At 50.1% G+C, this 24798-nt stretch overlaps 10 protein-coding genes across 10 annotated transcripts; 6 read left to right on the forward strand and 4 right to left on the reverse strand.

The window, feature by feature from the left end:
- Positions 1–258: 258 nt before the first annotated feature.
- N7473_003431 (bestrophin family protein) lies at positions 259–2107 on the forward strand (the record flags this gene model as incomplete). Its single annotated transcript, XM_057149371.1, has 6 exons — positions 259–519; positions 589–736; positions 825–909; positions 975–1100; positions 1161–1510; positions 1572–2107. 6 exons carry the CDS (start codon positions 259–261, stop codon positions 2105–2107), a joined length of 1506 nt encoding a protein of 501 aa, XP_057013025.1.
- A 352-nt stretch (positions 2108–2459) lies between these two features.
- Positions 2460–3460, reverse strand: N7473_003432 (uncharacterized protein). Its single transcript, XM_057149372.1, has 2 exons — positions 3265–3460; positions 2460–3196 (listed from the first exon to the last, which is right to left on the reverse strand). Exons 1-2 carry the CDS (start codon positions 3402–3404, stop codon positions 2845–2847), a joined length of 492 nt encoding a protein of 163 aa, XP_057013026.1. The 5' UTR covers positions 3405–3460; the 3' UTR covers positions 2460–2844.
- A 1124-nt stretch (positions 3461–4584) lies between these two features.
- Positions 4585–6854, reverse strand: N7473_003433 (Major facilitator superfamily domain general substrate transporter; the record flags this gene model as incomplete). The annotated part of the gene is made up of 7 exons (XM_057149373.1): positions 4585–5342; positions 5412–5816; positions 5885–6129; positions 6199–6343; positions 6399–6679; positions 6730–6753; positions 6820–6854. 7 exons carry the CDS (start codon positions 6852–6854, stop codon positions 4585–4587), a joined length of 1893 nt encoding a protein of 630 aa, XP_057013027.1.
- Positions 6855–8415: 1561 nt separating this feature from the next.
- On the reverse strand, positions 8416–10020 carry N7473_003434 (glutathione synthase; the record flags this gene model as incomplete). Its single annotated transcript, XM_057149374.1, has 2 exons — positions 8416–9658; positions 9719–10020. 2 exons carry the CDS (start codon positions 10018–10020, stop codon positions 8416–8418), a joined length of 1545 nt encoding a protein of 514 aa, XP_057013028.1.
- A 531-nt stretch (positions 10021–10551) lies between these two features.
- Positions 10552–16358, forward strand: N7473_003435 (putative SNF2 family helicase/ATPase; the record flags this gene model as incomplete). The annotated part of the gene is made up of 2 exons (XM_057149375.1): positions 10552–13403; positions 13478–16358. 2 exons carry the CDS (start codon positions 10552–10554, stop codon positions 16356–16358), a joined length of 5733 nt encoding a protein of 1910 aa, XP_057013029.1.
- Positions 16359–17179: 821 nt separating this feature from the next.
- On the forward strand, positions 17180–18667 carry N7473_003436 (fungal specific transcription factor domain-containing protein; the record flags this gene model as incomplete). The annotated part of the gene is made up of 3 exons (XM_057149376.1): positions 17180–17662; positions 17713–18423; positions 18485–18667. 3 exons carry the CDS (start codon positions 17180–17182, stop codon positions 18665–18667), a joined length of 1377 nt encoding a protein of 458 aa, XP_057013030.1.
- A 272-nt stretch (positions 18668–18939) lies between these two features.
- On the reverse strand, positions 18940–20167 carry N7473_003437 (FAD-dependent oxidoreductase; the record flags this gene model as incomplete). The annotated part of the gene is made up of 3 exons (XM_057149377.1): positions 18940–19088; positions 19181–19896; positions 19986–20167. 3 exons carry the CDS (start codon positions 20165–20167, stop codon positions 18940–18942), a joined length of 1047 nt encoding a protein of 348 aa, XP_057013031.1.
- Positions 20168–20929: 762 nt separating this feature from the next.
- Positions 20930–21331, forward strand: N7473_003438 (uncharacterized protein; the record flags this gene model as incomplete). Its single annotated transcript, XM_057149378.1, has 1 exon — positions 20930–21331. The coding sequence occupies one exon, from the start codon at positions 20930–20932 to the stop codon at positions 21329–21331; it is 402 nt and encodes a 133-aa protein (XP_057013032.1).
- A 958-nt stretch (positions 21332–22289) lies between these two features.
- On the forward strand, positions 22290–23594 carry N7473_003439 (sialidase family protein; the record flags this gene model as incomplete). The annotated part of the gene is made up of 4 exons (XM_057149379.1): positions 22290–22834; positions 22886–23002; positions 23056–23104; positions 23163–23594. The coding sequence occupies 4 exons, from the start codon at positions 22290–22292 to the stop codon at positions 23592–23594; spliced, it is 1143 nt and encodes a 380-aa protein (XP_057013033.1).
- Positions 23595–23934: 340 nt separating this feature from the next.
- On the forward strand, positions 23935–24741 carry N7473_003440 (uncharacterized protein; the record flags this gene model as incomplete). Its single annotated transcript, XM_057149380.1, has 1 exon — positions 23935–24741. One exon carries the CDS (start codon positions 23935–23937, stop codon positions 24739–24741), a length of 807 nt encoding a protein of 268 aa, XP_057013034.1.
- Between the last annotated feature and the right edge of the window lie 57 nt (positions 24742–24798).

Here is a 24798-nt window from a genome sequence, read left to right on the forward strand (position 1 = left end):
CTCTTTTCGACTTCTCCAGGTTTTTTTCTCTCTTTTCTCTTCTTCTTCCTTTTCTTCCTGTGTCTACTTCCTAATTCTTCTTTCTTTCTTTCTAATTCCTCATACATTTCGACTCTCGCTCCAATTTCGTTTTCTTCCTTACGTAGTTTATCGTTGATTGCCTTCTACTCTCGTTGAATCATAAACCGACCAACCCGCATCCATCCGTTGAACCCGTTTTCCCTTTCTCTATTTGCTTCTTTCTTCTCTTTGTTCACCATGAGCGAAGGCCACGCTGCCCCTGTTGCCGACGCACCGGTGGCAACTGCTGGTGACAGCACTGGTACTGCCCCCGTCACCGTCGGTAAGGCCCATCATGTCGACAACAACAATAGCCATGCTCAGGCGCACTCTCTGAAGGAGCAGGAATCCACAGAGCGACTCACACCTCGGCCAACTTTTATGGAGAACTTGGCCAACTCACGCGATGCCCAATTCCATCTGGATCGTCGTGACTCGAGTGAGCTGGAGCGGTATTTCGTGAGTGGTTACTGCATCAAGAAGTATGAAGCATGTTCGTGGGCTAACATTGTTTCTTATTGCTACTAGCATGGTCCCCGTAGCATGGACAAGCACTCGAAATGGCCCATCTTCATGCGTATGCATGGTAGCGTTACCCCGAAGATGATTCTGCCTATTGTCCTCGTTGGTGCTTGGGCAACTGCCATTACTTGCATTGACCGATTCCATAAACCTAGTGAGTGCCTCTTCTTTCACTAAATACTTCCGGTCCTCGGGTTGTACGGGAATAGATTGGCTGACATATGCCCGATTGGGCTAAGCAGTTGGTGTCAACAATATTCTTCTTACTGTTCTTGGTTTCGTGGTCGGTTTGGCATTGTCGTTCCGCAGCTCCACTGCGTATGAAAGGTAGGATATTCTCTGTGTCCGGAGACCACATGAAAGAAAAGGCTAACAGACTCGTCCAAATGCAGATGGGCAGATGGCCGCAAGTACTGGGCTCAACTCATCCAAACCTCTCGCAATCTATCCCGCACAATCTGGGTCAACACCAGCGAACGTGAAGGCGAAGATGGCAAGGTGGATCTTCTCCGCAAGGTGTAAGTCCCGCATCCCGTGTATGATTCAAAAACAGGATGATAAACTGATCACAAAAACAGTACCGCCATGAACCTCATCCTCGCCTACGCTGTCGCCCTCAAGCACAAGCTCCGCTTCGAACCAGATGTCGCATACGAAGATCTTGCCGGTCTTATCGGTCACCTGGATACTTTCGCCCGCGACGCACACGACCGCGAGGTCCTCAACCCTCGTCCCAAGTCCCTCTGGAAGGCTACCGGAGAGTACCTGGGTGTTTCATTCGCCGAGTCCAACCCCCGCAAGCTGATCAAGCGGTCCAAGAAGCCTCTGGGCCATCTTCCCCTGGAGATTCTCAACCACTTGTCCGCATACATTGACTCGATCGTGGCCAACGGTACCCTGACCTCCGGTCTGCACCAGAGCCAAGCCAGTAAGTCAAGATCAACCCCCCAAAAACATCTTAAACAAGCAACCCGCTAACAAGTCCATAGTCACCATGCTGTCCACCCTAAACGAAGTCCTGACCGGAACAGAGCGTGTGCTGGACACTCCTCTCCCCGCCGCATACAGCATCGCCATCTCCCAAATCGCCTGGATCTACGTAATGGTCCTCCCCTTCCAACTCGTCAAGGTCCTGGACTGGGTCACCATCCCGGGTACCATGGTCGCCGCATACATCATCATTGGCCTGGCCACCATCGGCAGCGAAATCGAGAACCCCTTCGGCCACGACGTGAACGATCTTCCCCTGGACACCTACTGCCGCCAAATCGCCGTCGAAATGGACATTATCACCGCGACCCCCGCCCCCAAGGTCGACGATTTCATGAGCCGGCCCGATAACCTCGTTCTCTTCCCTCTCAGCCAGAACAGCTACGACGAGTGGAAAGCCCGCAGCACGGAGGATATCCGTGCTGCGCTCCGGGCAAAGGTTACCGCTGGTACGGCTCTGACCTCAGCCCTGGACGGATCAGATGGGTCCACCCTGGTGACCCGCATCACCACCAAGACTAAGCAATCTGTTTAAGACTGTCAGTCTAATGGCATCTTCAATTCAAGATTTTGAGAAGCCGCTACGGTATGCCGCTTTGTCGCGAGTTATACAAAACCAAAATGGTGTTGGCAATGTGGTGGAATAGGGCATTTTGTGCAAGCGATTTGAGCGAAAACCAGATTGATTTGGGACTTGACTTGTTCTTTCCGCAGCGTGAGAGTTACGGCGTTGTTGATTTTTTGGTCATAGGGCTGCCTTGCTTTCAAACAAGAAACCCCGATATAAAAAAAAGATTTGAGATTTTGTGGATTGCATTAGAGATTGGTTTTGTCTTTGCGATTGTGAATTATGAATATTATTGCATTCTTCAGAAATATTGATTTTGACGTGTGTATACCGTAAATGGTAGATGCCTGTCCATAAGGACATAGCTCGGGGAGCCGACGGGCATGTTCATGTCCTTACCGAGGTCAGTTCTCATGACCTGGCGTAGCACTTCCTGTGTGCTTGACGGTTGTCCCGTCCCAATGGTCGCCGTTGACGTGTGGGTGTGGCTCCGGGCCACCAAGCCAGGTAAATGATTCGCAACCATGCGCGACCCAGCCTGGTCCTCAGTGTTGTTCCAATATCAGAGGAATGCGGCATTGCAGCTCTAGTCTGCACCTCTCCTCGTCGAATAGCCCTAGAGAGAACTCTCTCAGCCAGCTAAACTCAGACCGAAAATATTCGCTCCAAGCAGCAAGAATAAAATCCCAAACCACCACTTCGAATCAAGGATCAAAAAGATCACTCCCAGACCCCGACACCAACGCGCCGAGGAAATTTCCCTTCGCACACACTCTCCACGCTGCACCATTATCGCTCCCACTACCCCCAATCCACGAACTAATCGCAGCAACGACGGCAGCCCCGTCGTCTCGAGGAACGCGCACCCAGACACAATCGTACTTGTTTACACCATTGGGCTTGCTGCTGGTGCTGCCCTTGTTTTCAATTTTGAGAATATCGATGGGAATCGCGGTTCCCGTTACACCTAGGAATTGCGATAGGGCGGAGGAGAGGTATGTGCGGGCGGAGAGGGGGTCGAGGGGTTGGAGGAGTGGTGAGTCTGGTTGGGGGATGCTGTTTGAAGAGAGTAATGGGTTAGATATTGTAGAGAATTAAATGGGGTGGTTAGGGAAGCTCCTTACAGTTGGAGTTTGAGGTAAGTCCAGGGCGGGTTGCGCGATGTGAAGTTAATCGTGCCGGGAGTCGAGTCTGGTGCTTTGCGCTTTGGCGCTGTTGGAGAGGGCGCTTCTTGCATGGTATCTTTCTGCTGTACGTCTGTCATTTTGAAGGTTTCTCGTTTGTCGAGGTAGGACGCGTAGATGAGAATGTTGTCGAGCTGTGGGAGCTGCAGAACGGCGGAATTTTACGTCACGGGATTTGTTTGGTGCTTGACATGTCAATAGCCAGCATAGCATGGACGTGAAGCAACGCTTACCTTCTCTTGTATTATTTCGAGTCTAATTTGCTCTCAGCCGCATCAATGAGTTTTTGCATTGCCTTTTGCACAAATTCTTCCTCGCTCTCGTCGCCAATGGCTAGCTCCGCAATACACAACGTCTTTTCGCGGGCCTTGGCCCCGCGGATCACCGCGACAGTGGATTTGGGCACTTTAAAGACCTACAATATTTCAAATCGGAGACACGTAAGCTCTCTAGACAGTCGCAGATTGCAACAACAATTCAATTCCACAGGAAATGTAACATACCTCTGCGATGACCTGCGAAACGGCCAAGTTAGCAGCTCCGTCGCGGGGAACTGCGGCCACGGAGACGTCAACTCGACTTGTCCCCACTGCTGTAATGCCTGTTCGCCGGGCTGACGCGTTGGGTTTTATATAACACGGGATATGAAGATTATAAGTTTTCCTGGAAGAGGTCTTAGAGGTATTTGCGACCAAGCGAAGAATAGATAAGGGACGGCTCATTGTTCTAGGGTGGTTGTGAATGGAAAGTAGTGGTAGTTCAAAAATCCGAATCTGGAGACACGAGAAACCGTCAGACAGATATGCTTCCACTTCTTTTCTTTTGAAGGGTCTATTAAAAGGTCATTTGAATTGCCTTTCTTGATGGCTTAGGTATCATTTTTGAATTTATCATTCACCTTGTGACTGATAAGATGATCTCAACATTGGTCATACATAGTTTCAACCTCATGAGACTCCACTTTAGTTGACGAGGAAGGTGGAGGAAGATCTATAGTATAATATTACTCCATTAAGAAGAACTACGAGAAGAACTACGAGAAGAGGTTACAAGCATCATTAGATCGTATCCATTATGGATAAAGGCATGAGAGCCAAATATCCCCAAAAACCAGTAAAATCCAAACCGGCTTCAAAAGTGCTAATCCAAATGGAGGCAGGTAGACACAAACAAAGATCACGGCGTGGTGGACGGCCAATGGGCAACTTGAAAGAACTAGAGAAGGGCTAGTTCGACCATGCTGCACAATATCCTGACCTTTCAAGCGGCCTCCTTGTCCTTTTCTTTAGCTGCAGTGACGCTCAGGACTTCGCTGAGATCCTGGACCTCGTCCGTCTGACGCTCAGTGGTCTCGCTAACCTTGTACAGCTCAGGACAGACAGCTCCCTTGCGGCCAAAGATGTACCGTCTAATCCACCACGGAAGGACTTGAGTGAGTTGGTATCTGGCATGGGTGCGAGTAGGCACACCAAAGACGTAGTCAAGCTCTTCCAAAGATCGCTGCTTGGTCTCCGGCAGGAACAAGAAGATCAAAACAAAGGCAATGATATTCAATGCAGCATAGAAACCGAAAGCACCCTGAGCGGTAAAAGCTCGAAGCATGTACGGGAATGTCAGCGATAATATCGATGCCCAGAAGTTATTAGTCGCAACAGCCCAGGCCATGCCGACCTCACGATGTGAAAGTGGGAAAACCTCAGCTGAATAGGTGAATGGAACGGGTCCTTCACCGGGAGAGTAAAAGGCATCGAAAAGATACACAAATAGGGCGATTGAGCCTAGATGAGCAGTCTTTCCAGGAACCCAGAAACAGAAACCAGCGCAGAGCAGTGTCCAACACATGTTGGGGAAGGTAAAGAGCAGGAGGGTCCGTCGGCCGTAGGTATCGATGGTCCACACAGCGGGCCAAGCAAAGACGAAGTTGATCAACCCAAATCCAAATGATGCCAAAAGTGCATGGATATTATCTGCACCAGCTAGAGAGAAGATAGTAGATGAGTAGAAAGCGATGATGTTGACTGTATAGAATAAAAAGTGGTTAGTAGCTTATTCAGATGTCGGGTATGTACAGCAAGGATGAAGCTTACTTCCACACATCTGCTGAGCAATCATCACAATACCCGAAGCCTGAGTCGCACGACGGAGACGAGGCACGGTGAAAAGCTCAAAGAATCGAACAAACATGTTGTCCGTCTTTGCAAACCCGGAGGCTTCCAGCATCTTCTTCTCCTCAACAAGAGTAGCATGGATGAGATACAGATCCCGAGCAGCCTGCAGAGGGCTATTACGCAGGCGAAGTAGAGACTCATATGCCTTGCGGTGCCTTCCCTTAGTCATAAGCCAGCGTGGGGATTCAGGACAAAAGTAGACTCCCAGAAGCAAAGGAACAGCAGGGATAAAGGCCGACCCAAGCTGCAGACGCCAGGCAATATCACCAACATTAGCCACAACGAGATTGCTGCAGGTACCGAGGAAAATTCCGAACGCGGTCCCTTTGATTTGAAGCCGTTGATCAGTAGATGAAGCTCAAAGCTGCGGCCTGCAATGACGAGATACTTACATAGCTGCCAACTCATGACAAGCCCACCCCGAATGTTGGTAGGTGCATTTTCGGCAGAATAGACAGGAACAGTAACCTCCTTGAGACCCATTCCAATTCCGAGAAGTACACGGCATGCAACAAGCTGACCCCAGGTTTGGGTCAAAGCAGATCCAATGGGGGCAAGTAAACTGAAGACGGCGGCGATGAAGATGGTACCCTTTCGGCCAATCATGTGATTAATGGGGTCAGACAGCCAGCCAGCACTATTTTATTAAAGAATCAATTAGAATCTGTCTTCCAGAGCTAAGGTATAGGAGGGGAAAATCTCTCACAAAAGACAGATAGCAATGTAAGGCGTAGCATTGACAAACCCCACAATCCACTGATTGCGATCACAAGTAGCCTTATCAGGACAGTCAGGAAAGTTATTTGGAATACCAAACTGTTTTTCGAAGGTCAAGTTGGCACCGTTTGACCCTGTGAATAGAAACAGTCAGCTTATCGAACAATTCGTGTTTGATATAGAACGAACCTGTCTGATCCCAGCCCTGAATGGCAGCCGCGATCGAATTGAGAATGATGGTGTAGTACAGGGCCCAAGGATGATGCCAGCGACGAGTGATTTCCTCGCGAAGAACATGACGGTCTTGCTCATCAAGCTCCGGGATCGAACCAGCCTCAGCTGGCTTCTGGCCAGCCAGGGCACCCTTCTTCAACAAAGGGAGAATGTCGGTCAGGTCGTGGTCGGTGGCATAGCTTTCGACATTAATCATGAGCTCGTCGTGAGAGAGACCTTGGAGGGGATTCTTAATCCTGTTATCATGGTAAGCCAGATTCATAGAGATAGTTGCTGTGATACGAACTCTCCCGTAAGATTATCATTCATGCTGTGTTTGGCGATGTCTTGTTAGCCTTGCCTAGCTTCGAGTTGAACGGGTGATTTTAGAACGTACCCGCCGACGACATCATGATTGGTCCGTGAAGCCATATTGCAACAGCAAGGTTCAAAATCGATGTAAATCTTAGTGCTTTCTGAGAAATGATAGTGGAAAAGTATTTGTAGAAGTGAAAGAAGAAAAATCGAGGCTTGGGGAGGGTGAAGAGAAAGAGAGGAAGAGAAGCAGGCGACAAGAAGAGAAGGAAAGAAACGATCGCCCCAGAAAAAGCAGCACGCGTCCTGGTAGATAAAGAAACTGCTGCGGAGCAAACTTCGGACCTGTACTGATCAGGTAGACTCGGTCTTTGTCAGTGCGATGTACTTTTAGGACTACTTGCAGCGCGCAAAGCCAGTAACTACAAGTCAAGCCACCTGCAAGGATGAGGAACTACTCAGCTCGTCACCACACTAAAACCTCGGACTTGCCGGCTCGAGAGCTAGGATCCGATTGAGCTAATTTGAGTCAGGCTACACTGCTCCTAACTCGACTAAAATTTCTTTGTGCATATGAAAACAGTGCGGTGGCTGAATGCGAGATACTCGAGGCGACGCAGTCAGCATTAGAAACGATACCAGCGGGAAGAATCGACCAGGGTTGCGTTGCACCACTCGGTCAGGGTCATTGTATACCCTCATCAGATGTGTATACAAAAGACCTTTAAAGACCTGCCCCGCAATGGGATCATCTGACAAGACTAGCGTGTGGCTTATTTTATAGCCAATTTGGAGGAGCGGGGAAAAACCATGGCGCCTGTGAAAAGTCTGAAATCATCTCGCTGAAATCCCTCGCCAATCCTAAATTAGTAGTTCTCGGACCTAAGGGTCTTCGTTCTTGTTGGCTGGGCTGCTGCATGGAGGCTCTTAGCGTCTAGGATGAGCCAATACGAGGTTGTCAGCTGGAAACGGGCCAATGAGGGACGAAAGGGTTGAAGTATATAACGCGGCCTGGTGTGGAGGGGAAAAGCCCGGCTGAAAGAAAGACAAGGCAATGGCGTCAAGCCCCAAGGTGCCCCAAGATGCCCCTCTCTAGAGAGATGTGACGCCTCGTGAACTTAGATTCGCCCTTGATTGTATGTCACTGTCTGGCCCTGGAATCTCCTGGTTGTGGTCTTTGTCGTGTAGCAGAGCGTGACATGTCACATGTGATTCAAGGGCTGATTCGAAGAGATTCCAAGATTGGATGTTCCAGGGTTGGTGACAATTTGGAAGAAGTCCAAAGGTTTGGATATACAATCTAACAAGGGGGAATGAGTTCGTATAGTTCTAGGATAAAGAAGCCCGAGGGCATGTGGGCAATTTTCCGAGCTGCTGATTAGATGATCCAGACGCATTTGATAGAGGTCGATCCCAGTAAGTTTCTGGAAAAAAGCCCCGAAAGGGATAACTCAAGGATCATGATTTAGACAGTTCATATGACCCACCGAGGTTAGACCCGCCCGAAATAAGCCAGACGGGAGCGTCTACGCCTTTCAAGCACTGCGATCTTAGAACACGAAACTCTAAATCAGCGTAACACAAGATCTTCAAATGACAACCGCAGTCTCAATGCACTACCCCCGATCGCAAGATGATTCAACATTCCATGTCTTTATTGCTCTATGAAGTCTACACACTAGAAGAGGAGCACGCTATCCAAGCTGGAGAATCCAGCAGCCACACCACCCTCATTCACTTCTTTTCCTTTGGTTCTCAACAACCAACCACCTTCATCATTATGGAGGACCTTGCCAGTATTATCCCACAGAATGGTGCCGTAAACACCGAGTTCAGAGATCACATTGCCGCGAAGGACTTCTCCGTCGTTCCGCAGAGCGATGTTCTCGGCATTGGCCGCGGGGTTAATAAGCTCCATCAGTACCCATCCCTTCCAATCGCTCTCCGGAATGGATTTAAGGAAGTCTGGAATCTCGGCTTTATAGATATTGTTGCCGCCACCTTCACGCTGGGGCTTGAGAACATGCTTCATGGCTGTCTCCGGGTTGAGAGCTAGATTTCGACCCTGCCCATTCGCCGAAAGATCATATTGCGGGGCAAATGTCTCACGAAGTCGTGCGATCACTGTAGGGTCAGTGCCTTTGAGGAAGCTTGACAGGTGATCAGGTCCTGTCGGCTCCGCTAGGACTTGTTGGACCTTCTTGCAACCAGCCAATTGGTTCAGCACGGTGGGACACTTGATCGCAGCCGAGCGTTCCAGATGCACTCGAGCATCCCAGTCACGACTAGATGTATATTCATCAGGTGAATAGTAAGCTCGGAGATAGACAGTGGTCACTTCGAATGCAGTGGATGGAGAGTGAGGAGGGTGGTAAATCAAAGGTCGAGAAGGGTCGGAGGTAGATACTGATGTTTGGTCAAAGATCTTGCTGCTAGGAACACGGAAAACGGGGATCTTGTGGAATCCCGTAAGCCGCTTGGAGAGGGCATGCTGGTCGAAGACATTCCGTTCTCCATCCTGAACTATGAAGATAACACACAATGGGAGCTCAGGCGTTGACTTGGAAGGTCCATAAGCCTTGTGTGCCGTTGCCAAACCTCCTGCCAGGGTCTCAACGGATGTATTCTCAGGTGGCACGCCGGATTGGAAGAGAGGGTGAGGCGGGTAGCTGATAGGAGTTCCCGGTGGTGACGTAAGAAGTTCCGTATGCAATGATCTCACAAGAGCCGACAGTCCTCCAAATGACGATGAGATAGTGTTGAACTCGACTTGCTTCAACGCCGGAGCATGGTTGGGTGTTACGTGAGCCATGTAGTCGGACCGATAGAGTCCCAATGACAAATTCTGGACATATCCTTCTTTCTTAACCGCCAAATGAGTCTTCCAGAGGTTTGCAACAAAGTCGTCCACATCGATCAGCCTGGAAAAGAAGGGAAAATTAGCTGTTGCAGCGCCATGACTGATCATATGGCATTCTTACTCTGCAATGACCTTTCCCAGCCATTCCTCGTTGCAAGTAATCGCCGCGTATAGTTGATTGTAGACGGTCTGCAGAGCCCGAGCTTCTTCAAAGCAAGTTTTCGGGAACGGACTGGGAAAGAGAGTAACTGGAGCATTTGTTGCTAACACTCGATTGGCATCTGCACCTTCGGGAAGGGCGGTTTGAGCTGGTCGGACTGCGAGTCCATTTTGAATAGCCCAGTCTTTAGTCGTGGTGACCAGGTATTCTTGTTGTGCTAGAGAAAGAGTAGGGGGGTAATTGGTATAGATTGAGTCGGCCATGATTCGTTAGGTGCAGCAAGGCCCTGGCAAGAAAGAACCCCGATGACCTTGTACTCGACTCCAATCTTCACGGAAGCTTCCACCACCCCGCGGTGGAATGATTTATCAGCACGACCCCACCTCGGACTGGAGGGCTTCCCGCCCGGACCTCGTGACCGCCTAATGTACCGCCTACTAGCTATCCCTACCCACCATATCTCTCTACACTGCCTTTATATACCGCCTTGCTATACCTTCTGCTACACCGCCTACCGCCTTGGATGATTGCCAGGCAGAATTTCAAAATACAATCGACCTTTTCCACCAGCTCGAGTGCTTTCTTCTTCCTTTCCGAGACTTGTCTTCTTCTCTCTGTACATTGCTCGTTTCATCACTGAAAATCATCAATACATCATCAAAAATACTCGCTAAAGGACTGGTTCACGCGCCGAGCTTCATATCGGGGGCCAAGACCTGGTAAGATACACGCGGCTCCTCGCGCGAAACCGTTGAACAACACTGACCGAAATTATAGGCCCCCATAAAAACAACATGGACGCTCAAAGCCCGGACCCAGTCGACTGGGGAGTGGACCAGGTGGTTGACTACTTATGCAATCCACAAGAAGCTCCCTGGGCCGACTCTGCCACTTCTTCGCGCCCAAACCTCACCGCGCTCGAGGCTGCACTCCGTGACAACGAGATAAACGGAGAAGCCCTACTTCACGATGTTGATCGAGAAGCCCTCAGAGATGATATGGGTATCAAAGCTCTTGGTCACCGCAGTAGCGTTCTCAGAGCTATTGATTGGCTACGTGCTCGATCACCGAAATATCAAACTTCCAAGCAGAACTTTCCCTCTTCCCAGCAACCTCATCCGACTGAGCACCTCTTATCATCCTTCAACTCTCCTATCACCACATTTGCGGACTCACCCAGCCGCATCTCCTCTGTGCCTCCTTCTGTGCTTCCTTTTGTGCTTCCTTCTGTGCCTCCGTCTGTGCCTCCGTCTGTACCTCCACCCCCTGCGCCAGCCGAAATGACGCCAGCGCCTGCAGCCGCAGGTATGAAAGAAAAACGTCGGATCGCGCCGACCCCGGTCGTTGATCTCAAGGGAGAGAAGCGGGGTGGCGATGAGGCCCAGAAAGGGAAGTCTCCATTTGACAATCGTGCACCTGGTCTCTCACCGCAGCCTATCTCCGAAAGCATGGCAAACAACTCTACCAAGACTGTTCGTGGTGAAGGAAGTCAGAAGGTCTCACTTTCTGACCCTTCTAATGCCAACATTATCCCACCAGACACAGCGGAGCTCGAGTCGAAGCTTTCTAAAGATAGGTCTTCCGAACTCACCCAGAAGGATCATGACTTTTTCGCCGAGTTGCTCTTGAAGCATCCTGTTGGGGGCGATGTCATTCCCTTGCTGGGAGAATCAGACGCTGAGTACGATGAAGAGACTCAGAATGAAATAGAGGAAGATGAGCTTGATTCAATGTCTCCTATTTCATCCACTGATTGCGAAGACATCTTCTCTGACTTCATCGCCGATCATGAGAAGGCCTGGATGGCAAAGCACTTGCCGAAACACCGGCCATATGGCCAGCTGGTGTGGAACCAGGCTCGGAACCCCCGCTCAGGAATGGGTTACAAGTCTGGCGCGTTGCGAACTCTAGAAAACCTTCGTTTACGGCTGACGAAGCAGAAATCAGCTCTCTGTGACGCCAAATACAAGTCCCGCATCGCTTTACGAGATGCATGCAGGGTCATGGAAACTACGCTGGATCAAATTTGCTTCGAGGAATGGAGGTTACAAACAATGGAGTTAGAGACGTGCCCACCATTCGTGCCTCCGCCGCCAAGGGTGTCTCGGCCTCGAAGACAGCGTGTGGTTGAAGCAGATGAAGAGTCTCTGGGTTCTGACTCGGATCTCGCGGCTGATGACGAGGCCTCTGCCGAAGAGTCTGATTCCGACTTTGTGGATGACGACTTTGTGGATGACATCCCCCACCGACCCCACAAGGGTCTGCTGGGGCCCGTCCCGGCAGACACAGGGTTAGTCGCCTCCACGTCTGATGATAGCGAGGAAGTCTCCGTTGCCAAGAAAAGACGACGAATGATGGAAAGTCAACACCAGAGCGAGGGCAAGATCAACGTGAATGCAAGCAAGCCTGGTCCATTCGCGGAGTTTGAAAATGGAGAAATGTACCATCTTTCCAGCCCCGATCATTTTTCACCATCCGGTGCACTTCAACTTGACTCATCCCCGCAGGCCCTACATGATTCTGATGCAGACATGTTGGTTGAGACACCACCTCTCAACCCAACCCTGCCCGCTTCCTCCCCTCCAGATTTCGACATGGAAGACGATTTCCTAGTGAAGACGCCTCCACTCAACCCGACCAGTCTTCCGCGGCCATCTGGGAAGCTCAGATTGACTCTGCCGTGGCCTGAGGCGCCCTTGAAGGTCATCGAGGATAATGCCTTACGTCTCCCCAAAAAGCTCACTTCGCGTGCAGTGTCCCTTGAGAAAGACAGCAGTGATGCCGTCAGCCCAAGCATGGACGACATTGACATTTTTGACATGGTGTCGGTCATGAGCTGGGAAAACGTTGAGGCTTCAAGGAACCCTGTCTGGCTATTGGCAAAACACCTGATTGGCTTGCTACCGGAGGATCAGAAGCGCTTCGGGCCTTACATGGAAGAACTCATGGATTCCGTCTACATGGAAGAAGTCTGGGCAGCAGTGCAAGCGATGCTCCAAAATTCATGGGCTATGGAAGGCAGAACCGAGGAAGAGAGCCGACCTGCAATGCGGCTAGGAGCTTATTTTGTATCCTGGCACAGTGGCAAGGTACTGAATCCCCATGGTATGGGTAAGGAACCCCTTCAAAAAGCCCTCGAAGCCCTTGAAGAAGAGAACTACCTACCGAAGTTCCTCGGTTTCTTGCATCGGTTGAAGAAGCTTTATGCGTCGTTCAGAGCTTGGCTATCGCGACAGCCACCCCGCAAAGAAAAACCAGGATACACCACGTATTCTGACTCTGCGGATTCTGACAGTAACTCGCTCAAAAGGAAGCGACATGCAAAACCTCGTTCGAAGAAACCATTCGGACCGCGACCGCTGAGCAACATGCAGAAAGATGCACAGGAACGACAAGCGAAGCAGGACAAAGACCGCGAGCGCCTTAGGATGGCCCGTGAAAGCAAGGGCCTGAGCAACAGTGACCCAGAGGGGCAAGCTGTGACTTTCAAGGAACCAGTCATCTACTTACACCCCCATCTGGGTAGATACGTCAAACCCCATCAATTGACGGGCATCCAGTTCATGTGGCGAGAGTTAATTGAAGCAAACAACCAACAAGGCTGTTTGCTTGCCCATACCATGGGCCTGGGCAAGTCAATGCAAGTGTAAGTATTTCTTCAATTTCCCCCCCCCCTCATATTATGATAAACCTTCTTGGACAAGGCTAACTACTGAATAGCATCTCACTTTTGGTCACTATTGCCGATGCCGCTGCTTCGGATAACCCCAAGATCCGGGAACAAGTTCCAGAACGTTTTCATCGCTCCCAGACCCTTGTCCTATGTCCATCTTCTGTGGTGCCGAATTGGTCAGACGAGTTCGCTATGTGGGCGCCAGCTGATCACCATCTTGGCCCAATTCGGCTGATCGCCCCTCGTGGAAAGGGCCTCGAAATGTCTGAGAGGCTGCAGACAATCCGCGACTGGAACAGAAGGGGCGGTATTCTCATTATGAGTTATGAGATGCTCCGCATCCTCATTGTGAATAAGCCAGTCAGACTCAATGATGAGGAGCACAGGCTTGTCGAAGAATGTCTCCTAGAAGGGCCCAATATCATTGTGGCAGACGAAGCCCACAAGCTGCGGAGTGGGAAGTCAGCCATTTCTCAAGTCGCTTCTCGGTTCAAATCGACAAGTCGGATTGCTATGACAGGCTCACCGTTGTCGAATCAGCTTTTCGAGTACTACCAGATGGTTGAGTGGGTCGCGCCTGGCTACCTGGAAGATCCCAGCACGTTCAAGCGGAAATTCATGGACCCGATCCAGGCTGGGTCCTACATGGATAGCTCGAGGATGGAGCAGAGAGAAAGTTTGGTATCTTTGCAGCTTCTCAACGGAATCTTGGCTCCAAAGGTCCTCAGAGCTGATACCTCTGTGCTTGCTGCTGATCTACCATCAAAAACCGAGTTCATTCTCACGGTACCACTGACAGAACTGCAGAGAAATGCCTATAACACCTTTGTGGACTGTGCTAAGTCTAAGGATGCGGACGCAAGTTTGAAGCTTTGGTCATGGCTGGCAATTATGCAACTATGTTGCAACCACCCCTTCCCATTCCGTGAAAAGCTCGCCGATAGACTGAAACAGCAGGAGGATACCGATAACCTGTCCATTTTGCCAACGTCGATTCAAGATGCCGGACTTCCAAGCGACCTTGTCTCCCAGATGGACGCGCTTTTCAGCAAGTACCCGAATCTGGAAGAGACTGCCTTGTCCAATCGTGCTGTCCTCCTTGATGAAATCCTAGATCTGTCCATCCGGGCCAACGACAAGGTTTTGATCTTCACTCAAAGTATTCCGACCATGAACTATCTGGACCTCATGCTGAAAAACAAGGGACGGAAGTACCAACGCATTGATGGTAGCACTACCGGTCCTGATCGCCAAAATGCAACAAAGCGTTTTAATTCGGATAGCAGTGAACAGATCCTCTTGATCTCAACTCGAGCTGGCGGCGTGGGTCTCAACATGTTTGGTGCTAATCGGGTGGTCATCTTTGATTTCCTCTTTAACCCTATGTGGGAGGAGCAGGCTGTCGGGCGTGCATATCGTCTTGGTCAGAGGAAGCCGGTCTACGTCTATCGCTTCCTTGCTGGTGGTACCTTTGAGGAGCTCATCTTCAACAACGCAGTCTTCAAGAGACAACTTGCCGTTCGGGTGGTGGACAAGAAGACGGTTATGCGTGAAAGTTCAAAGAAAACTTCGACCTATCTCACACATGTGAAAGATGTGGAGAAGGATGAGAAGTACTCCGCCCTTGGGCGGGATCCTCAGGTTCTCGATCAAATTCTCGGAGGAGAACTTAATGAGATCATTCTGAAGGCGAGATTGTCCCACATCCAAGACAACGAGAATGATCATCTCACCGAGGAGGAGACCCGCCAGGTGGAATATGCCCTCAAGATGGAACGTCTTAAACGCTCGGATCCGCTGGCTTACCACGCTGAGATAAAGAGACGGGAAGATGAAGAAAAGATACGCCAACAGGAGGTGGCCCGCATACTCAAACAGCGGGAATTGGAGAAGGCGGAGGAGCAGCGCAAATTGTTCCAGATGAGCCAATCTGGACAGCAGCAGGGTTTCATGACGGATCAACAACGCATTGCCTCTCTTAACCGCGGTCCGATTCCCATGTCAACAGTGGGCAGATCACCCCTATCTGTGAATAACCGGGGTGCAGCGGATGCAGCGGGTGCAGCGCAGCCTGCCAGGTTCTTATCCGGGGCTAACGCTACTCCTATTTCACAAGATCGGCCACAACTCCCTGCCTACCAGCCAAGCTCATCGTCACTCCTACCAGTGGGCTCAAACGAGCAACCCGTAACTCCTTCTGCATACAAGCCAAGCTCATCCACACTGCGACAAGCCGACGGCGGAGAAGCTCGACCCACTTTCCAGGTGCCTTCCGGTAATGAAGTCATTGTGATTGAAGATAGTTCAGTGCCTTCAACGCCGGTCAAAGCCCCCGTCAATGCCTTGCCTCTGCGTTCAGCATCCTCGGACCATTCTCCTGTTTCGCCGACTCCAAATATGAGTGGCGATGTTGCTCAGGAGAATGTCAACCAGCCAACGTCCGTGGAAATGCCACCGCAATTCAACCAGGACGAATCACAGGGGTCTGCGGAGCACGTCGAAAATAGCAACATGGATATCGGCGGCGATGGCTTGGTCGATCAGGTCGACAAGAATACCGAGGAAACAGCTCACAATCAGGCCACCGAAACCAACCCTCCGGCCGCTGTTAACCAGGAGAAGTCCGATGCCAGCAACAACGGCATTGCGGATCCTAAGGTGACCGCACTTAGGATGGCAGATGACGACAATGTCCTCAAAAAATCCGCCAAAAGCTCCACTGATATCGGGGAAGGCTCCGCATCCAAGATGGCGGCTGTCGGCACATCGCTGATTGTGCCCGCGACTAGTCCCGCCTCCGGCCAAAGCGAGGCGATGGACACCAGCGATAGCTCGCGGGTGACCGTCGACACGCCTGCGTCCGGGGCAGCGACTTGTCCCATCACGTCCAGCCAATCTGAGGCAGTGGACATCAGTGATGGCGCATAAGTGTTTTACAGGATGCTCGTCGTATGTTCGTGCAACCTACAAATCTCCTTATGCAGTTTTTCTTTTTTTGTCTTATTATTTGTACGAGTGATACCCCTTATTGCGAGTCTTTTTTACTGAGTCAATAATCTGCACTTGGGTACTTTTGACGTGATCATGCAGGTCTGGATCTATCAACATGATGGATCTAGATCAGCAAATGCAATCATGTACTCAGCATCTCAATAAGTGAATTCAGATATCAGCTACTTATTCACTCTTTCTCATTCAATAATCAGTAGAAATCGCCCTATTAAGTCAATAGTTAAAAAACAATAAGCGGGCCATAAATCGCTCCCATACGGACGCTAAGTGGAGCGAGCCACTCATCTTCCCCGCAAATAAATCCACCAGCTTATCTTCGTCGGACTGTGTATCTCGTACTCTGTCCAGACTTTTGGCTCTACGCTCCTCCATTCTCTTACCCCGTAAAATGCACTCATGGCTGCTATATCAAGAGCAAGAACTGGATGCTGGACTTGTCGCGCGCGACGTATCAAATGCGATGGTATCGTTCTTACTTCTATTGACTCTGCTTGACCCACATTTCTGACCATGAATGCCCAGAAACCCGCCCCGTTTGTCGTCGGTGCACGCGCAACAACAGCCCCTGTGGATACGGAATACGCCTAACATGGCACGAGGAGTCAATTGCTCGTGGGGTGTGTCATGGGCGGGCCGGAGTCTGGTCAAAACGGGGCGAAACCGACCGAGGACAACCCGAAGGGAAATCTCGGCAGGGGGTGAAACATACAGGGCGATCAGCACGACAGACAGAACAAATGGTATATTCAAATCAAAACTGGATATTCCTCAACACGACATTTGATGACCTGGAGATTCACTTTGACGGCACATTTTTGAAGAAAGCTAGGCCTCTCAGGACACTGCCTGTGTACAGATCCTTGTCTCCATGCTTGAGCACTTTTCCGAATAGTGGCAGGCGATCCGAGTGTGATCCAGCGCTCATGTCATACTTCGAGAATATCATTTGCAGCAGTTCCACGCTTGTCGATAATGCGCATTATAATCCCTATCGATATCTTATACTGCCTATGGCGCTGGAGTCCGAAGGCCTTTATCATGCAACGCTCGCTATTGCAGCTAATACCCTACAACTTTCTGATTCAAGATATCGGCTGCCAGCGCTGGAACACCATCATCGTGCACTAAGTCATCTTAGAGAGCTATTGAGTCACGATACATGGGGAGAGAAAGAGCTGGATGAGATGCTAGGACTTGTTCTTATGCTTTGCTGGTTTGATGTGAGTATCCTATTTATCGATTTTATAATCTTCATACTGATAAGGCCCAGGTTTCAGATAATAGTCGACCATCATGGGTGACCCACCTCAACGGATTTCAAGACCTAATTCGTACACGACAAGAACGGCCAGGCCGTTCCATTCACAGCCAGGAACTATCGGGTTTCTTCAACCGCTACTTTGCGTTTCATCTTGTCCTTGCCCGTACGGCATTTCGTGTCGATACCACGACTTACCAACTGCCAATATCATCGAACTCCTCGATTGAATCTCCCGATACCATTGATCCGTATATGGGATTTAGCCAATCTCTTCTACTGCTCATAAACCAGGTGACTGAGCTTGCCTGGAGTAAAGAGGATGACCAGAACGACATACATCCATCGGCAGTGTATCGACTGAAAAGGAACCTTGAAGATATCCAGCAAAGACTTCCAAACGGACAGATTGACCCAACCACAGAATGTGCTGCGATCGCAGAGGCGAACAGGCTTGGAGCACTTCTCCTCTTGCATGAGACCTGTTCGCCGAAGGCAGCTTCTACCAGCAGGTCTGGTCTTCCGGCATTCGATACAGAAGAAAAGAGCCGTTTCGTGGGCCAGATCTTGAATCTCATTCTGGAAAAGAAGGCTAATATGATGCGCACCGCGGTATTGCCGTTATGGCCATTGTTTTTGGCAGGCTGTTGTGCTCGCGAGGATGAAGAAAGAGTGACTGTGCTGCGGCTTTTCGAGGAGTTGAATGGAATTCGCCGATTTGGGGTACGTTATTCTTGATTTTGACGAGATAGAATTGTGGCTAACAAACATCCTTTGTGAACAGAATATCGCACCTGCTAAGGAGGTAGTTGAAATGGTCTGGCGACAGCGGGATCTGGCGGCTGAAGATGAGGGCAAGCGCCAAAGAGGCGAGGCTCAGCCTAAAAAGGATCCTCTTCAGGGAGCTCGTTTTGCCTGGGAGCATGCGATGGTGATGCTGGGTGATTGGAAATTAAGTCTGACATGATTTTCTGTACAAATTAACGTCTAAGATCTGCTATTCTATTTGAAGCTAGGGTTCTGAACACGGAAAGCAATAGAACCAGCCTGAGGACTACTGCTACTTGCTGTCATTGATTGCTTGCCAGTCCCTCTAGCAATACTTGACTCCTCGTCAAGCACAAGATGCCAAATTCAGCGAGCCCATCAGGCAATCGAAGCAATATCGATATTAAAGTTTCGCTGTGTGACTTTTTTCACAGGCCTGCCGTCCTCTCCAGCCTGTAAGATCCTCGAGTTCTATTCAGGGTCCATGTGGGCTAGATTCTTGACTTCAACCTTCTGCCCAGCGCGCCACTGCCATTTGCTGAAAATATGCGGGGCCAGTGTTCCCTCGAGCAAGGCTGCCACATACTTCCCAATGACGGGAAGGAATGTAAACCCGTGCGCTGAACCCCTGTAGCGAGGAATAGACCTCTATGGCTTGGATGGGGAGTAATGAGGAAGTGCCGGTCGGCTGTATCAGCATCCCAGCACAGACGCGTATAACAGAACGGTCTATCGGCCAGTTCGGGTAGGACACGTCGTAAGTTACGGCGCATTTGAGCTTCGATCTCCAGGGGGAGGCCGTCATTCGGTGCCTGCACAAAGGTGTGGGGGATTGAAGTAGTGATGTTCGAGTTTTTGTTGGTTTGCATATTGGTAATGAACTGACTGTGGGCCATCTTGAAGATTCCATCTTCTTGTGGAGGGAAGAAGTAGCCCAGTTCAAGGTTGTCCTTGATTGGGAAAGAGGAATAGTACTTTGTCTCGGCAGGAGTAAGCTGGATATAGGCAACAGCATGGCCCTTGGCCGTCAACTGGCCGTGCATATCTAGCAAAGAAGGTGTCCACGCGCCAGCAGCGAGAATGCCCAAGTAGGCTTCATGTTTGGTGCCATCTGCAGTAAAAGCTCCTTTGCATTGACCAGTCGACTCGTCGAATATTATTTGCCGTACATGCCCCTTCGTCTCTACAGAGATATACTGGACGCCTTTCTCCATAGCAGCATTAGCCATCCGCTCCAGAGCCTGACCAGCAGCCGCCCAGCCAGCAGTCGGATTCCAAACGCTGGAATTCCACCCTTCCAAATTACCAGTAACCACAGGAAAGCGAGAGCGAATCATCTCTGGCGTAAGTCGCTCGATACCCCTTACCCCGAGCTTCTTGCATGTTTCAATAGAGCCCCCAACGAAAGGCTTCGATAAGTTGGCGGCACTCAGAATCCACCAGAAACATGATAAAGTCCACTGAATATGGACCAAGAGCGCCATGCAGCAATGGACTCAATTCCCAATCGCGCATACAAGGGCTCGTTGTAATCGCTGCGAATGATCTTGCTGATATCCGTTGAGGTAGCTTCACATGAGGGCGGAGGGTATCGATCCAAGACACGAATGGAAGTGTAGCCTCGCTGTGCGAGATGATATGCTGTCGAAATGCCGAAGCAGCCACCACCGATGAAAATAATTCTCGTGTCTTTGTCCATTGTGATATCTGAGAGTTTAATTTGTATCTTGATTCCGAACTTCCCAAGACTATTGGGCCATTACCCTCGTTATTTATTGCGGTTTTTGCTGGCCCAGATCTCGGTCTGAGCTTCCCTGTGTGCAAACTAGCAAGTTACCATGATATTCAATTTCATTCTCGAACAGGAAAAAATATGGCTCCATGAAAGTCCGCCGCGATCTCGTTTCGACCTTCTGTTGTCCCTTGCGATAGCGCTGATAAGTCGTCGGCAATCTTCCGAGGTGGCTAGGCCGGGTTCCTTCCGACCTTCCTCAGCAGGAAAGTATGAGGAAGAATCCCAGAAACAGGAGTTGCTAAGGTGCCAGAGATAGGTTTGTCTGCCAATGCCATAACTAGCTAGATCTGAAGACAAAGAAGACAGCTGATTAAACCGGAAGGCTACTCAAAGTGGTTGTTCGCTCGTCTTCCACCACATCACGGTCCACATACTCGAGATGGGAAACACCGAGGCTTCCAGTATGCCCATGAGAAACCGCACAGTCGCCAAACCAGCAAAGCGTTGAGTTGCAGGTGTACAAAACATCATTACTGCCCCTCCTGCCACCATTCCCACGTAGGTGGTAAGATCATTCCGCTATCATTTATAGCTTGCGCCCTTTATTCGATGTATAAATTCCCAGTGGTCAAGGCTGCCTCGCTCCGGTCAACATGATCGAATATTCCGCCATGAACACTTCTCAACCCATCTGGGCATGCGACTGTCTGTGTAGGAAATCCGATCATGTCACAGCGAATAACAGATGTTGTCCTTGGGGCCTTTGAAGCCTGTGCTGCCTTTCAGGGTTGCTGCAACATCATTTCATTTGGCATGGGTGGCGTTGACCCCAAGAGTGGTGTTGAGGTGCCTGGATTCGGGGTGGGAGAGACTACCTGTGGCGGCTCAGGCGCTGGCGCGTCCTGGCATGGCACTTCAGGAGCTCACTTTCATATGATCAATACACGCATCACTGATGCAGAGGTCTATGGATTGAGATATCCCGTGGTTCTGCGTCAATTCTCGATCCGTCGTGGATCTGGCGGGGCGGGACGCTTCCATGGCGGCGACGGGGTCATTCGCGAGCTTGAATTTGGTATGCCATTGTCCAAATCGATGCTCAGTGAGCGACGAGTCTTCCGACCCTAGGGATTGGAAGGAGGTGGCTCCGGCCAGGTGAGTCTGAATCTGTATCTCAAGGAGGAGTTGGATGGCTCGGAAAGAATGATCAACATTGGTGGTAAATGGAGCTCGAGGTACAACCGGGAGAACGGATTCTCATCCATACGTAAGTTCTCGCTTTTTAGCATCTCTGAGTTATTTGGATGGAAACGCTAATTCGAGGTTCAGACCTGGAGGTGGTGGCTGGGGCACCCCGTCGGAGGAGACTGAGTCAATCTCCACTCGATAACCTGGAAGTACCTCATCTTTCTAGGCAAGAGGCAGTGTTTAGGCTTTCAGCAGAACTGCGGAAACAGTATCCTGATCAAACATTAGACGAAATAGTCTCAATTGAGCTTTTATCATGAATAAGTACCTGATCAAGGATATCCGGCAATTGCTCTTCTGCAGAATGCCATTTTCAGGATCTTGAGCTTCCTGTAATTCACAACTACCATTGCTGTGTCGTTTAAGGTACTTTTTTGGCCAAAAGTAGCCCGCAACTCTATATAGAGTCATTGAGACTCGCTGCCTCCTGCAGGTGCTTCGGATAAATGTTGCCTGTACCATAGTTGCCGAGAAATTCGTACTTCACAAGCCACGGTATCTCGTCTCTGGGCGTTTACATAGCCGAGATGGTGCCATTTGTACCATGCTTCGACACTAGGTTGAAATAAGTATTCTTCATCTGAATCTTGAGGGAGACTTTACCTATTTCTGTTTAGAGTACCAGCATCGGCGGTCGCGGAGCCCCGCGATTGATGGAAATTTCCCCGCAAGACCAGAACGAGGACAAACTCCGGCGGGATGAGCTCCAGAGTATGTTTGGTTTACACAGCTAGCTTGCAACTGCTCCATAGAACAGCAAGTATAAAAGCAGGTACCTTTGCTACATAACATGATGTAGATTGATTTCTTGTTCAATTACAGGCACTTTGAATCAGCTATGAAGTTCATAGTTCCTCGTCTCCTCACCCTCGCTGGGGCAGTCACGGCGGCTACTATTGGGGCCTCAGCTTCCAAGACGCCTGCCCCACTCACAGGCATTACGATCTTCTCTCCTCCTTCAGATTACAACATCCCTCGCACACTCTATGCCCGTAATGAGCAGCTTCCCAATGGCGACCTCCTCGCGACTTGGGAGAACTACTCTCCCGAGCCACCGCTTGTGTATTTCCCAATCTACCGCTCCAAGGATTTGGGAAAGACATGGTCGGAAATCTCCAAAGTCCAGGACACGGCGAATGGCCTTGGATTGCGTTATCAGCCATTCTTGTATTATCTCCCTGAGCAGATTGGCTCGTTCAAGGCTGGAACCCTGCTGCTAGCAGGCAACAGTATCCCCACGGATCTGTCGACTACCCAGCTCGATCTGTATGCGTCCAAGGACAATGGCGTCACTTGGGAATTCTTGAGCCATATCGCTGCTGGCGGAGAGGCTGTTCCTGACAATGGCCTGACTCCCGTTTGGGAGCCTTACTTGCTTGCCCAGTAGGTTGACGGGACCCTGTTTTGATGGATATCTAGCTAATATTCGAACAGCAATGGCCGACTGATCTGCTACTACTCGGACCAACGGGCCAACACCACCTACGGGCAGAAACTCGTGCACCAGGTCTCGACTGACTTGAAGAAGTGGGGACCTGTTGTTGACGATGTGTAAGGCTTTTCCCACCTCTTCTTTACTACATACCATACTGACAAATTTCCAGCGCTTACCCGACGTACACTGACCGACCGGGAATGCCCATTGTTACCAAGGTAAGCCATTGACCTCGAAACTATGCATTTATACAGAGCTAACATTCGCAACTTCCAGCTGCCAAACGGTCAATACATCTACATCTACGAGTATGGATCGTTCTTCAACACCTCCAGCTACTCCTTCCCGCTCTACTACCGCTTGTCCTCCAACCCTGAGAACTTTGCCTCCGTTGAGCACCACAAGCTGGTTGTTTCGAGCGGAACTAAGCCTACCTCCTCCCCATATGTTGTTTGGACTCCCTATGGTGGCAAGAACGGCACCATCATTGCCAGTTCAGGAACTGAGAGTACCCTGTTCATCAACAAGGCTCTGGGCCAGGGTGAATGGACTGAAATTGCGTCCCCGGAGGCGCACAGCTACACGCGTTCATTGCGGGTGCTTTCCGAGAAGGGCGGAAGATATCTCCTGGTCAATGGTGGTGGTGTGCTGTCAGGAACCGCTAACAAGGTGACGGCGACTGTGATGGATCTTAAGGACTACTTGTAGACAAGTTCATACTATACACTGCGTGCTAGCTGGACAGATTCTGTAACGAGACATTGGTGTCCTTTTTTACATGTCTGGTTTTAGATTCAACAACACTGATTGATTTCCTCGATTTATCCCGATAAATGGCGCAGATCTACTCCGTAGAATAACCCGGATTCAAGGGACAGAATTAAGTTAGACCTTCCTCTCCGCCAACGAGCCATGGGTGGCAAGTCACATGCCATCACCACAATAACTCAATATTAACTCTTTTTTCTTCTCTTTCTCATCTCAATCTACTCACTTCCTCAAGGCGACTAGCAGATCGCCCCAAGCTGTCCAAGAACATGGGCGCAAAATGGTCGTCTGCGATGCCCCGGTCCAAGGCATCGTCGGGGCATACACGGGCAACAGCTTCGCCGTGCAAGCCTCGATCGCCAGCCTACTAGGCTGCGCTCTATACAGCGCCCTCGAATTGATCATCCTGGTCTTCTCCACATTCAAGAAATACCACGGTCTATATTTCTGGAGTCTACTGGCATCAGCCTCGCTAGGGGTGATTCCCGACGCGCTCGGGCTGCTTTTGAAGTACTTTGAGCTCGCGCCCATTTGGATTCCCGTCACGCTGTCGACGGCAGGATGGACCATCATGGTGACCGGGCAGTCGCTGGTGCTATATTCACGACTTCATCTCGTCCTTTTCGACAGAAGGATTCTCCGCTTTGTGTTGGGCATGATTATTTTCGACGCGATTGTTCTGCAAATTCCCCAGATTATTGCCTCGTACGGCGCGGTCTACGTCTGCCACCTACATTTTCAGAGCTTCTTCAACAAGTGGGAAAAAGTACAGCTTACGGTGTTTTTTGTGCAAGAGATTATCATCTCATCCTTTTTTATTGTGCAAACTACCCGGTTGATGCGTCTGTATCCAGTACAGAGCACTCGGAGGGCGAACATTTTGTACCAACTACTGGCGATCAACCTGATCATTATCATGATGGATATTTCATTGTTGACCTTGGAGTTCTCGGAATTTTTCATTACGCAGACGGTGCTCAAATGTTTTTTCTATACGGTCAAGCTTAAGCTGGAGATTGCGGTGTTGTCGCGCTTGGCATCGTTTGTACAGTCTCATTATCAGCTGGAATGTTCGGGGTTGAGCTAGCATTCCTGCGGTATACTACTGGATTGTGTACAGAATTTTACGTACAGTCGATGGAAT

This window comes from Penicillium subrubescens, assembly GCF_028828155.1.
Source record: "Penicillium subrubescens strain IBT 31985 chromosome Unknown utg000002l_segment0_segment0, whole genome shotgun sequence".
Classification (NCBI taxonomy): domain Eukaryota; kingdom Fungi; phylum Ascomycota; class Eurotiomycetes; order Eurotiales; family Aspergillaceae; genus Penicillium; species Penicillium subrubescens.

Bases quoted from the DNA above. Each gene is read 5' to 3' on its own strand.
- N7473_003432 (XM_057149372.1), bottom strand. From the start codon at position 3,404: ATGACAGACGTACAGCAGAAAGATACCATGCAAGAAGCGCCCTCTCCA. The intron at 3,197-3,264 runs GTAAGGAGCTTC...CTCTTCAAACAG, and splicing joins ACTTACCTCAAACTCCAACT to CATCCCCCAACCAGACTCAC.